Source organism: Mesoplodon densirostris, chromosome 19 (assembly GCF_025265405.1).
Source record: "Mesoplodon densirostris isolate mMesDen1 chromosome 19, mMesDen1 primary haplotype, whole genome shotgun sequence".
Lineage (NCBI taxonomy): Eukaryota > Metazoa > Chordata > Mammalia > Artiodactyla > Ziphiidae > Mesoplodon > Mesoplodon densirostris.
In genome coordinates, this window is record NC_082679.1 from 8,091,783 (window position 1) to 8,102,543 (window position 10,761).

The 10,761-nt window shown below is 56.2% G+C and overlaps 1 protein-coding gene across 6 annotated transcripts in view; it reads left to right on the plus strand.

Annotated features, from left to right (window-relative positions):
- Positions 1-9,725, plus strand: part of ODAD1 (outer dynein arm docking complex subunit 1) — a 29,821-nt gene extending 20,096 nt beyond the window's left edge. For all 6 annotated transcript variants that reach the window (XM_060085155.1, XM_060085152.1, XM_060085150.1 and 3 more), the window contains exons 7-15: positions 671-738; positions 4,193-4,380; positions 4,609-4,743; positions 5,569-5,651; positions 5,786-5,954; positions 7,840-8,003; positions 8,092-8,195; positions 8,517-8,595; positions 8,666-9,725. In XM_060085155.1, the coding sequence (XP_059941138.1) occupies positions 671-738; positions 4,193-4,380; positions 4,609-4,743; positions 5,569-5,651; positions 5,786-5,954; positions 7,840-8,003; positions 8,092-8,195; positions 8,517-8,595; positions 8,666-9,199 (1,524 nt within the window). In that variant the 3' untranslated portion in view covers positions 9,200-9,725. The remainder of the gene's footprint in view (positions 1-670; positions 739-4,192; positions 4,381-4,608; positions 4,744-5,568; positions 5,652-5,785; positions 5,955-7,839; positions 8,004-8,091; positions 8,196-8,516; positions 8,596-8,665) is intronic.
- The last annotated feature ends 1,036 nt before the right edge of the window (positions 9,726-10,761 follow it).

A 10,761-nucleotide genomic window follows, 5' to 3' on the forward strand; every position in this document is an offset into this window, starting at 1 on the left:
AGAACTAGAAAACAGATTAGCGTGGTCACAATCATGAAATTCACACACATTTCTGACCCCCACCACAAAGTTAGGTCAGCACTCTTAGGAATATTCTGGGTTGGATGTTTCACTGCATTCCCTATTTATTTATTTATTTATTTATTTATTATTTATTTATTTATTGCTGTGTTGGGTCTTTGTTGCTTTGCGCGGGCTTTCTCTAGTTGCGGCGAGTGGGGGCTCCTCTTCTTTGCCGTGCGTGGGCTTCTCGTTGCAGTGGCTTCTCTTGTTGCAGAGCACAGGCTCTAGGCGCACGGGCTCAGTAGTTGTGGCTCGTGGGCTCTAGAGCACAGGCTCAGTAGTTGTGGTGCATGGGCTAGTTGCCCCGCAGCATGTGAGATTTTCCTGGACCAGGGCTCGAACCTGTGTTCCCTGCATTGGCAGGCAGATTCTTAACCACTGCGCCACCAGGGCAGCCCAACGTTTCACTGCATTCCTGCTCATCAATCTGGCTTTCCTTTCACTTGGTACCTGTTTAAAATCCCTTTCACCGATTGCTGCTAATTAGGAAGGTCCAAGTGTCTAAGGCCCAGGAGCCTCACTACTTATTGGGGAAATGTGGGGCGTAAAGGAGGGTCCTCCAGTGATGAGGGTGTTAGAAGTGGCATCTGTTTTGTTCTCTTGGCAGGAGATGCATCTCCTGCAGGACACGGTCAGGACCCTTATGGTCTCCTGCACCTCTGCCTACACCATCAGGTAGGGCCCCTGGAGGCATCCTAGATGACTCAGTCCACGCATTTTCTTAAGGAAGTGGTGGGAAGGTTCCAAACTCAAGAAATAGATTGTCAGAACATCCTTTTTTTTTTTTTTTTTTTTTTTTTTTTAAGGTGCCCCTTTCTCTCCCCCCTCCACTGATTTCCCAGCTTCTCGGGCAAGGTCCCTCTCCTTGGGTGTATGAATCAACCTCTTTAGCCCCAGTCTGCTAATGGCATGTAGCACATAGGGATGTAGAAAGGCTTAAGGGGAATTCCCTGGCGGTCCAATGGTTAGGATTCTGCACTTTCACTGCCATGGCCCAGGTTCAATCCCTGGTCCAGGCACTGAGATCCCAGAAGCCACAGGGCGTGGCCAAATAAATAAATAAAGAGACATAAGGGACTTCCCGGGTGGTCCAGTAGTTGAGAATCTGCCTCCCAATGCAGGGGACGCGGGTTCGATCTCTGGTCGAGGAACTAAGATCCCACATGCCTCGGGGCAACTAAGCCCGAGCACCACAGCTAGAGAGAAGCCCGTGTGCTGCACCTAAGGCCCAACGCCGGCAAAAATAAACAAATGTTAAAAAAAAATAGAGACTTAAGTAAGTGCACATAGCAGGGGGCCAGGACGTAGGAAGCATCAGTGAATGACTGTAATTAGATTGATATTTGTCAGTATTGGTTGAAAGGGACAGAGATTCTCTCAAGCCACCTTCAGATACAGGATCATGCTGTGGGGAGTCTAGAAGCCCCAGCTGCTCAGCTCACGGACGCCTCTCTCTGCCTCGGGGCTCTCCTGGGTTCCATGCTCTCTCTCTTATCCCATCTCTGCTCCTCGCTGAGCTTCAGCCCTGTTCTCTTGCTCCAAGTGGTTTCTTACCTTCTATTCAGTGTCTTGTTTCTACCACATGACTTCTGCTTATCATGGTTCATGATTCCTCATGACACTGGTTATAGTCCAAATCTACCTTATGGTTTCTGTGATCTTTCTTTCTTTGTTCCTCCTTTCTTTCTTTTTTTTTTTTTTTTTTTTGCGGTACGCGGGCCTCTCACTGTTGTGGCGTCTCCCATTGCGGAGCACAGGCTCCGGACGCGCAGGCTCAGCGGCCATGGCTCACGGGCCCAGCCGCTCCACGGCATGTGGGATCTTCCCGGACAGGGACACGAACCCGTGTCCCCTGCATCGGCAGGCGGACTCTCAACCACTGCGCCACCAGGGAAGCCCTCCTCCTTTCTTTTCTTTCTTTCTTTCCGTCCTTCCTCCTTTCTTTCTTTCTTTCTTTTCTTTCTCTCTCTCTTCCCTTCCCTTCCCCTTCCTCCCTCCCTCCCTTCCTTCTTTCCTTCCTTCTTCCTCTCTCTCTTTCCATCTTTCCTTCCCTTCTTCTGTCTTTCTTTCCTTCTTCCTTCCTTCCTTTGAGTTAAGATGCACATAAAATTCACCTTTAAATTATTTATTTATTTATTTATTTATTTATCTAATTTTGGCTGCATTGGGTCTTCTTTGCTGCGCGGGCTTTCTCTAGTTGCGGCGAGCGGGGGCTACTCCTCGTTGCGGTGCGCAGGCTTCTCACTGCGGTGGCTTCTCTTGTTGTGGAGCATGGGCTTTAGGCGCACGGGCTTCAGTAGCTGTGCCGTGCGAGCTCTAGAGCGCAGGCTCAGTAGTTGTGGCACACGAGCTTAGTTGCTCCGCAGCATGTGGGATCTTCCTGGGCCAGGGCTTGAACCCGTGTCCCCTGCATTGGCTGGCGGATTCCTAACCATTGCGCCACCAGGGAAGTCCCAAAATTCACCATTTTAAAATGTACCATTCAGTGGCATTTAGTACATTGATAATGTTGTCCAATCATCACTTCTGTTTTCATCACCCCCAAAGGAGACCTGTAACCATTAAGCAGTTCTTCTCTCTTTCCCTCTTCCCCAGCGTCCTGGCAACCACTAGTCTCCTTCCTGTCTCGACGATATACATCTGCCTTTCCGTAAATTTACCTTTCTGTTTCATGCAAATGGAATCATACAACGTGTCCTTTTGTGTCTGGTTCCTTTCACTCAGTGCAATGCTTTCAAGGTTCACCCACGTTGTAGCATCTCTCAGTACGTCATGCCTTTTTATGGCTGATTCTGTAATTTGTTACCTGTGGTCCTCCATGACCTCTTCAGAGCCTTGACTCATGGCTTCTGTTCACGCATAGCTCTGGCTTCTTCCTAACTTGGCCTTCATAACATGACCTTTTGTGGCTTCTCTCTATACATCCTTTTAGCTTCGGCTTCCCACTGTCCCCTTCTTAACATTTCCCAATTCAAATTCTGAGGAGAGAATCTGGCCCCGCTCATCTTTTCTGCCACATCCCACAAGTGATGGCCTGCTGGCCTGTCTTTGCATCACCAGGATCTAGCCTCTGCCAGCACTCCTCCAGTTGACTGCAGTGGGCAGCCTAGCTGGGTGCGAAGATAGGGTGGCTTCCGTTAGAAGGCAGGGGGCAGCTGTCAGGACCAACACTTCGGTCAGAGCAGCCAGTGTCTCCAGTGCTTCCTTGCTGGCTGACCTGGGCAGGTCACTTCCCCTCTCTGAGCCTCAGTTTCCTCTACTGTGACATGGCAACAGTAATGGTATCTACCTCATGGGCTGCTGTGGGGACTTATGGCATGCTGCTTTAGAGCATCTCCTGCGGGGCCAGGCTCTTGGGAAGTTGGGTTCTCTCTTCCTGGCCCTTCTGTTGGCCTGAAGCCCAAGGCACAGAAAGAACTCTGAGTCCTAATCCCTGAGGGGCTGCTAGAGGGGTCGCCGGGGGCCAGGGCTGCTGGGTGCCAGGAGAGGACTCCCACCAAGGAGGACTGACCTGAGTAAGCCTCAGAGGAATTTAAACAGAGTAAGAAGCTAGTGCCCTGAGTCGAGGCAACCAAGGTTGGCAAAGGTGCGGAAAGGGGAGCTAGAATGGTCCACGGGCAGGGACCTGAGGCGACTGACCTGCTGTTCTCCCAACCTAACGACCCTCTGACCTTTGATCCTGTGACCTGTGAAGTAGGCTTGGGGCACTCTTGAGTTTACAGTTGGCTGCACTACGTTTAAAAGCTTAAAAGCTCCACCTTCGGCCAAGCAGGCCAGGGGAGTCTCAGTGAGTGAGCCCCCGACTCTGCCCCATAACCCCATCCTGACCCACCTCTAGGAACCTAGACAATCTTCTGCCTTTTGTGACCGCAGGGTAACGGCAACCTGATGCTGCCCCATCCCTGTGACTCCAGGCTGACCTCACCCGTCCCTGAGACCCCAGGCTGACTGTACCCCATCCACCGCCCCCAGCCCCAGGATGACCCCGCGCATCCCTGTGACTCAAGACTGACCCTGCCCCACTCACCCTCCAACCCCAGCTTGACCCCGCCCCTCCCTGGGCCCCAGTCTGAACCCAAATCCAACCTCCGATCTCCCTGACCCGGTTCTAACCCCCCACCCCTCCCAGGGAGAAGACGAAGACCAAGTTAGGCGCGCTGCGGGAGACGGCGGAGAAGGAGGTGGCCCAGAACGACACGAAGGTGCAGAGCTTGGAGCGGCAGATCGCGCAGTTGGAGCAGCTGCGCCGCTTCCTCAAACTCAAGAACGTCGATCGGCAGCCGGATCCCGCCGTCGTGGAGAAGCGCGAGCAACGGGGTGAGGCCGGGGCCGCCACCTCTGCCTGCAGCAGGCCGGGCCAGGGGAGGGGCGGAGCGGCTCGCTCCTGGTCTCGCCGCGGGGCGGGGCCGGCCGGAGGGCGGCGCTGGAGGGGCGGGGTCTGCGCGGCTGCGGTGTTGTTGCCCCTCCCCACCAGCGTGCCCAGCCAGGCCCCTCCGCCCTGGTGGCCGCCCCGGACGCCGACATCACTGACGCCTCACCCCCCAGCCCGGGCGGTGGCCGAAGGCCTCCGGAAGACCTCCTATGAGAAGCTGGTGCTGAGCTACGAGGACGCCCTGAAGAAACTGTCCCAGCTGACCGGGGAGAGCGACCTGGACTTGCTGGTGGAGAAGTACCTGGAGTGTGAGTCCCTGGGGGTAGGGGGTGGGGATGGAAGGGGCGGGGAGGAGGGGGGCAGGAGCACGGAGCCCAGCCCCCCGGAAACCAGTGCAGACTGTGCTCCGTCTCGGTCTCCGAGGGCCTCCGCTTCGGCCCTGGGGACTCCTCCACCTGCGCTGGAGGGACCAGGAATCAGGCTCCGCCCTACTCGCCTCTTCCCGTCCGCCCTGCCTCCGCCCCTCTCTCTCCCCCGCTTCTCCCCAACCTCTCTCCTACCCCCGTCTCGGGCCTTCTGACCCCTTCCTTCTCTGTGTGTCTCCACCCGTCAGCATCTCTCTGTTCTCACTGAGTGTATCTCCGTCTTTTTCTTTCTGTCCAGTTTCCCTGGCGTGTCTGCCTTCCCGCCTCCCCCATCCGTCTCCCCTTCCCCGTTCCCTCCCTCCTCTGCCTCCCTCATTCCTGGGCCTGCGGGTCTCCCTGGGAATCTTCCCCCCAACCTCTGTGTGCCTATCTCCGTGTCCCTGTTGCTGTCTTTCTCCCGGGGTCTAATATTCTCTCTTTACCCACCTTCACCGTTCTCTCTCCCTCACTTCCCTGTTTCTCTGTGTCTCTCTCGGCATTTCTGTGACTTTCCCTCGGTCGCTATCTCTTTCTGTCGCTCTGCCTTGCCCTGTGTTTCTCTGTGTGTCCCCTGTGTCTATTTCTTTGCCTATATCTCTCCGTCTCTGTCTCTCTTTGTCTCTGTGTCTTTGTTGCCTTTCTCAACATCTCTTTCTCTGCCCTTCTGTGTGTGTCTCTGTTTGCTGGTCTCTGTCTCTCTGGACCCTGCCTTTCCCGACTCGCCCCCAGTGGAGGAGCGGAACTTCGCGGAGTTCAGTTTCATCAGTGAGCAGAACTCAGAGCTGGGGCATCTGCAGGAGGAGATCAAGGGGGTGAGCGAGACGCCCCTCCCCCTCCCCCGCCCCCGCCCTCCCCCGCTCCCGCCCCGCCCCTCCCCCTCCCCTCCTCCACCCGCGTTGGCGCCCCCTCCCGAGCTGGGCGCAGCGTCGCGCCCCTGCCCCTGTAGCTGCAGGAGGCCTTGGAGAGCCTGCGCCGCAGCGAGGAGGACCGCCGCTCGAGGCAGGAGCAGCAGCGGGCCGAGTTGCAGCAGCGCGTGGATGAGGTGCACACGGAGGCCGAGAACCTGGAGGCCCGCTTCCAGAAGTTTCGCGGGCAGCTGGAGAAGCTCAAGACCGGTGAGCACCCGCCCCGGCTTCTTCATCTGGAAGGATGCGATGAGCAGGCGGAGAGCCCTGCCCGGGCCGGCCATGCGGAGACATTCCACGGACCACTCTGTGCACTCCGTTGTCGTCTGGCTTCTCCACTGGCTTCTCCACCCTCCAGAACATATCCCACATCCTATATCCATCCAACCATCCATTCACTCATCCATCATCATTCTGCATCCAGCCAGCCAGCCAGCCTTCATCCAGCCATCCTGCATCCATCCATCTATCCTGCATCCATCATCCATTCACCCTTCCAGTGTGGAGTCCATGAGAGTCAGGCAGCCCTGGGTTTGAATCCCAGCTCCACCATTTGTGAACTTTGGTGTGTGGTTTCCTCTGTCGGAGCCCCTCCGGAAGTGGAATAGCAGTGCCTAGGTTGTAGGGTCGGCATGAGAATTAGATGGGATGAGGGACAGAGAGAGACTGGGAGGTGGCGGCGGTGGTGGGGAGCAAGCAGGAGGACCACCTCGCGCTGCGCGGTCGGAGCTCAAGTATTGGCAGACCCTCTCTCCCTCTGTTGTAGGGACTGCGGTGACAAGCCCTGTGCTAGGTGCTGAGGACCGGGCAGGGGGAGGGCGGGGAAGAGACCGACACGGGCTCTGGATACTCGTAACCCAGGGGCTGGGAAGGAGGACACCTTGGGCTCTGCAGGAGGAAGGGTATGCCTTAACTCAGAGTGGAGTGCAGGGCCAGGACTTTGGGGGCCCACTGCAGAATGAAAATGCAGGGCCCCTTGTTTACAAACTGGCAAGAATTTCAATTGACAATAGCACAGCATCAAACCAAACGTGGGGCCCTTCTCAGCACGGGCCCTGTGCCCATGACATTGGCTCTGCTGGGGTCACAGGGGAGGTCTCCTGGGAGCCATGATGCTTGAGGCTGATTTTGAAGGATGAGTATTTAACCGAAAAACTGGGGAGACGGGATGCTCCCAGCAGGCAGGGCCAAGGCTCGGAGGTGCATCCAAGGAAGGCAGGTTCTTCGTGCAGAGAGGGTGTGGGTGGGAGTTGAAGAGGGTCAGATCCTAAACGGATGCCAGGCTGAGGCTTTTTCCTGGGGGTGCTGGGGAGCCATGGGAGGGTTGTGAGCAGGAGAGGGGGGTGGATAGGAGGGAGGGGGATGAGGTTGGAGAGGGAGAGATGGAGCACAGAGGTGTCGGGCTGAGGGGCTATGGGGGGATGAGGGCTGAGGCACCAGGGGTCTGGCCCGGTGCGGGTGCAATGCAGAACCTGGGAGGAGGAACTGCTCTGGGGGATGAGCCTGATCTCAGTGTGAGTGGTATTGCAGACTGTTCGGAGAGGGACCCCCGGAGGAAACTGAATATGAGCCTGCAGCTCAGGTGGGGGAGGCAGGGGAGGGTGGTAGGGATGCCACAGGCTGGGTGCAGATTTCTGTGAAGGTCATGGGTGCATCTTATTTCATTCACAGTAACCAGTTAACTAAATACAAGCGGGCCAATTGTGAGAGCGGGTCACAGCCTTGGTGCAGCTGTGAATTTCCTCTGCTTTCTCCCGTGGAGCACGTGTGTGTGTTTCTGTGGGAGAAGCACATCCTGAGCCGTGCACTCGCTGGGCTGGGTGGAAGCTGGGTGGCTCCGAGCCGTGAGCAGAGGACTGGCTGTGTGGAGGTGCCCTTGTCACGTTTCCCTTGGACTTCTCTCGCTTTTTGCCCTCTGTCATCTGGAATCCGGTGGCCGGGCACACCGCGATGCCCTCCCCCCGCCTGGCTGTCTGAACTTGGGCAAGTCCCTTTGCATCTTTGAGCCTCGCTTGGGCAGCAGGGCCTTGAGGAGAGGAGAGGGTGGCACCCCATGGGCACCGGATCCATGATGGCCTGTCCCCTCTGACCCCAGATATCCAGCGCCTCCTCACCAGGGCCCAGTGTGACAGCACCGTCACCAATGACCTCCTAGGGGTCAAGATCCACATGAGAGACCGGGACATAGGTCTCTTCCTGGGCGTCATCGAGAAGCGGCTGGTGGAGCTCTTGACGGTGCAGGCCTTCCTCGAAACCCAGGTTGGGGTGCAGACGGTGCGGAGTGGGGACAGGGTGCCGGGGCCTTGGAGACGGGCCTGAGCGGACCACTGGCTTCTCCACCCTCCAGAACAACCTCTCTGCCAGCTCGCCTAACGCAGCCCTCCTGGTGCTGGGCCAGAGCCCCGAGGATCTTCCCAAGGAAGTGGCCCCACCTCAGCCCCCTGACGATCTGTGAGCCAGAGGGCAAGGGTCAGGGAGCTTCCACGGGGGCAGAGGAGACACGGGAAGGGAGGGTTTTCAGGCGTGGGCGGGCCCCTGGGACTGGAGGGTGAGTGGGGCTCGGGGGCGGGGGAGTAGATGAAGTGGGCACTTCGGGGGAATCGGAAGGAGTAAGGGCTCCAGGGACATTCAATGGGGCCCTGGGTGGACCCGAAGGTGAAGGGCGCTCAGAACCCGGCGCACGGCTGAGGGTCTCAGGGCCTGGCAATGAGGCGCCATCGGCCTTCTGAAGGTCGAGGAGTAGCGTCCCTTCCTGTCTTCCACCCACTTTAGTGAGGACCCCCCAGGCTTTGAGGCCAACGACGACTATCCGCTGAGCAAAGAGGAACTGCTGAGCCACGTGGTGAAGTCGGTGAGGACGGGTGCCCGCGGCTGCGGGGCGGTTCTTCCTCCTCTGGGGCCCTAACTCGCCTCCCCCGCAGCTGGAGGCCCGGGAGCAGGCGACGCGGCAGCACCTGAAGCAGCTGGCGGAGGCCGTCACGAAGGTGGACAGCACCCTGAGCGTGACCCTCTCCAGCACCCAGGCCAGCTCCGGCCTGCCCCAGCTGCCCAAGAGCCCCAGCGCTGTCTCCGGCTCCCTCATGAGCCCCAGGGCTAGCGGCATCCTGGCGTCCAGCGGAGGCCGCGCCACCGGCTCCAATGTCGGCCGCGTCCCCTTTGGGGACCCCAGCTCCGGCGCAGGCCACACGACCTTCGGCTCCACCAGCGCCGTCACCGGGAGACCTATGTCCAGCCAGGGCTCGACTGCGGGCCGAGTGATTGTCACACCCCACAACTCTAGCAGCTACCTGGGGTCCAACAGAGACCATGAGAGCTTTGGGGGCCCGGAGAGAAAAAGCCCTGAGTCAGAATCGAGTGGAGGCCTCGAGTCCAGCAGAGGCCAAGTCTCAAGCACTGGCCCTGCTTCTAGCAGCAGCCGGGTCTCCACCACCAGCAAAGATTCCCAGAGCAACTAGTAGGGGCACCCAGCCCCCACCCTGCCCCTGGCTCCTTGCAGGGCCTTCTCTGGGTCTCTGCCTCTCAGTTTCCCCTATGCCTCTCCATCTTTCTCACCCAGCTCTGGGTGAACTGCCTGCACACCTGTCTGCAATTCCCCTTCACTCTGTCTCTGCATCTCCTCCCATCAGCTCCCCCTCATCGGTCGCCTGGTCCCCCTCTCTGTTTCCAACCTGCCCTTCCCTTTCAGTTCCCCAATCTTCTGTTCTCTAGGCTTCCCGTTCAGTGTGTCTCTGTCCTGTCTCCATGTTTGTCTCCCCATCTCTGCTCTGACCTCTCTGATTATCCCCCCCACCTCCTGTTTCGGCTTCCCCACTTCTAACTCCCTCTCCTCTCCTTGCATCTCATGCCCCTGTCTCTGTAGCTCCTCATTCCTTGTCCTCCTCAAGAGTCCCCAGTACTGACCAGTGGGGGAAGAATAGGGGCAAAGACATCAGGGTCAGCATGAGCTGTGACCATAGGAAATAAAGGTCAGAGTCTGATTTTTACCCCAGCCTGGCTACAAGCATATATGTGAGTGAGTGAGCGTAAGACATGGCTGTTTCCTCTACCTTTGGCCCAGAAGAAAATGTATGACCCTGTCCCTATTCCCTGCCATTCATTCATTTGCTCTTTTTTTTTTTTTTTTTGAGACTTGCACATTTCAGGCTCTACTGAGAACCAGGAACTGTATCAGTCAGGATAGGCTGGGTTATGCTGCAGTAAGAAGCAACCCCAGAATCTCGGTGTGTACCTTTAACATTTTTTAATTTATATTTTGGAATTCTTCATATCTCAAGAGAGGGGACTGAAAGCAGCATGTCAACCTTGCTACCTCAAAATTGCACAGGAAAGAAAACTCCAAATTGCCCCCAAATTGCCCATCACGTCGTTGATTAATTAGCTTTAATCAAGACATATAAAGAATATAAATAGTGACAACAGAAAGAAAGTATTAAAAATAAGGGACCTGAAACACATTCTGTTCTCACAAATGCAGTTCAACACACAGGCTTTATAAGAGTGCTTTAAGAACACAAAACAATCTTCAAAATTGGACTCAAAAAATTGGACAAAATTGGAAGTGACTCTCGCCTGTGTGTGTCGGGGCTGCGAGCAGGGGTCGCCACCTTCTACTGTCAGCCAACCCGGAAGTTCAGTCATCGGTGGGCCTGGCACCGTTTGCTAATTTAGTGCAAACGTGGGCTCACTAGTTTTGTTTGTAAAATAATTAATCCATCAGGGTCATGGGATTTAATTTCCCATCGTGAGGGAAAGGGCTATCGATCTTGTGATCTGATGAGAAAGCTTACCTGTATTTATTCAGTTTACAGGCAGGATGTTAAAAGCAGGGCAGCAAATGATCAAGACAACCCAGCAGGGTGAAAGCCTTCTTCTGGAGGGAATAGTCACTGGACCTGACCACAACTCCTACAGTTTGGGGCATTTTAGAAAACATTTTTGTCGAAATCACTTCTGAGAAATATTCATAAGGAACAGGAGATGTTGGAATGAATTATTAATTTTCACAGTCTCTTTAGTG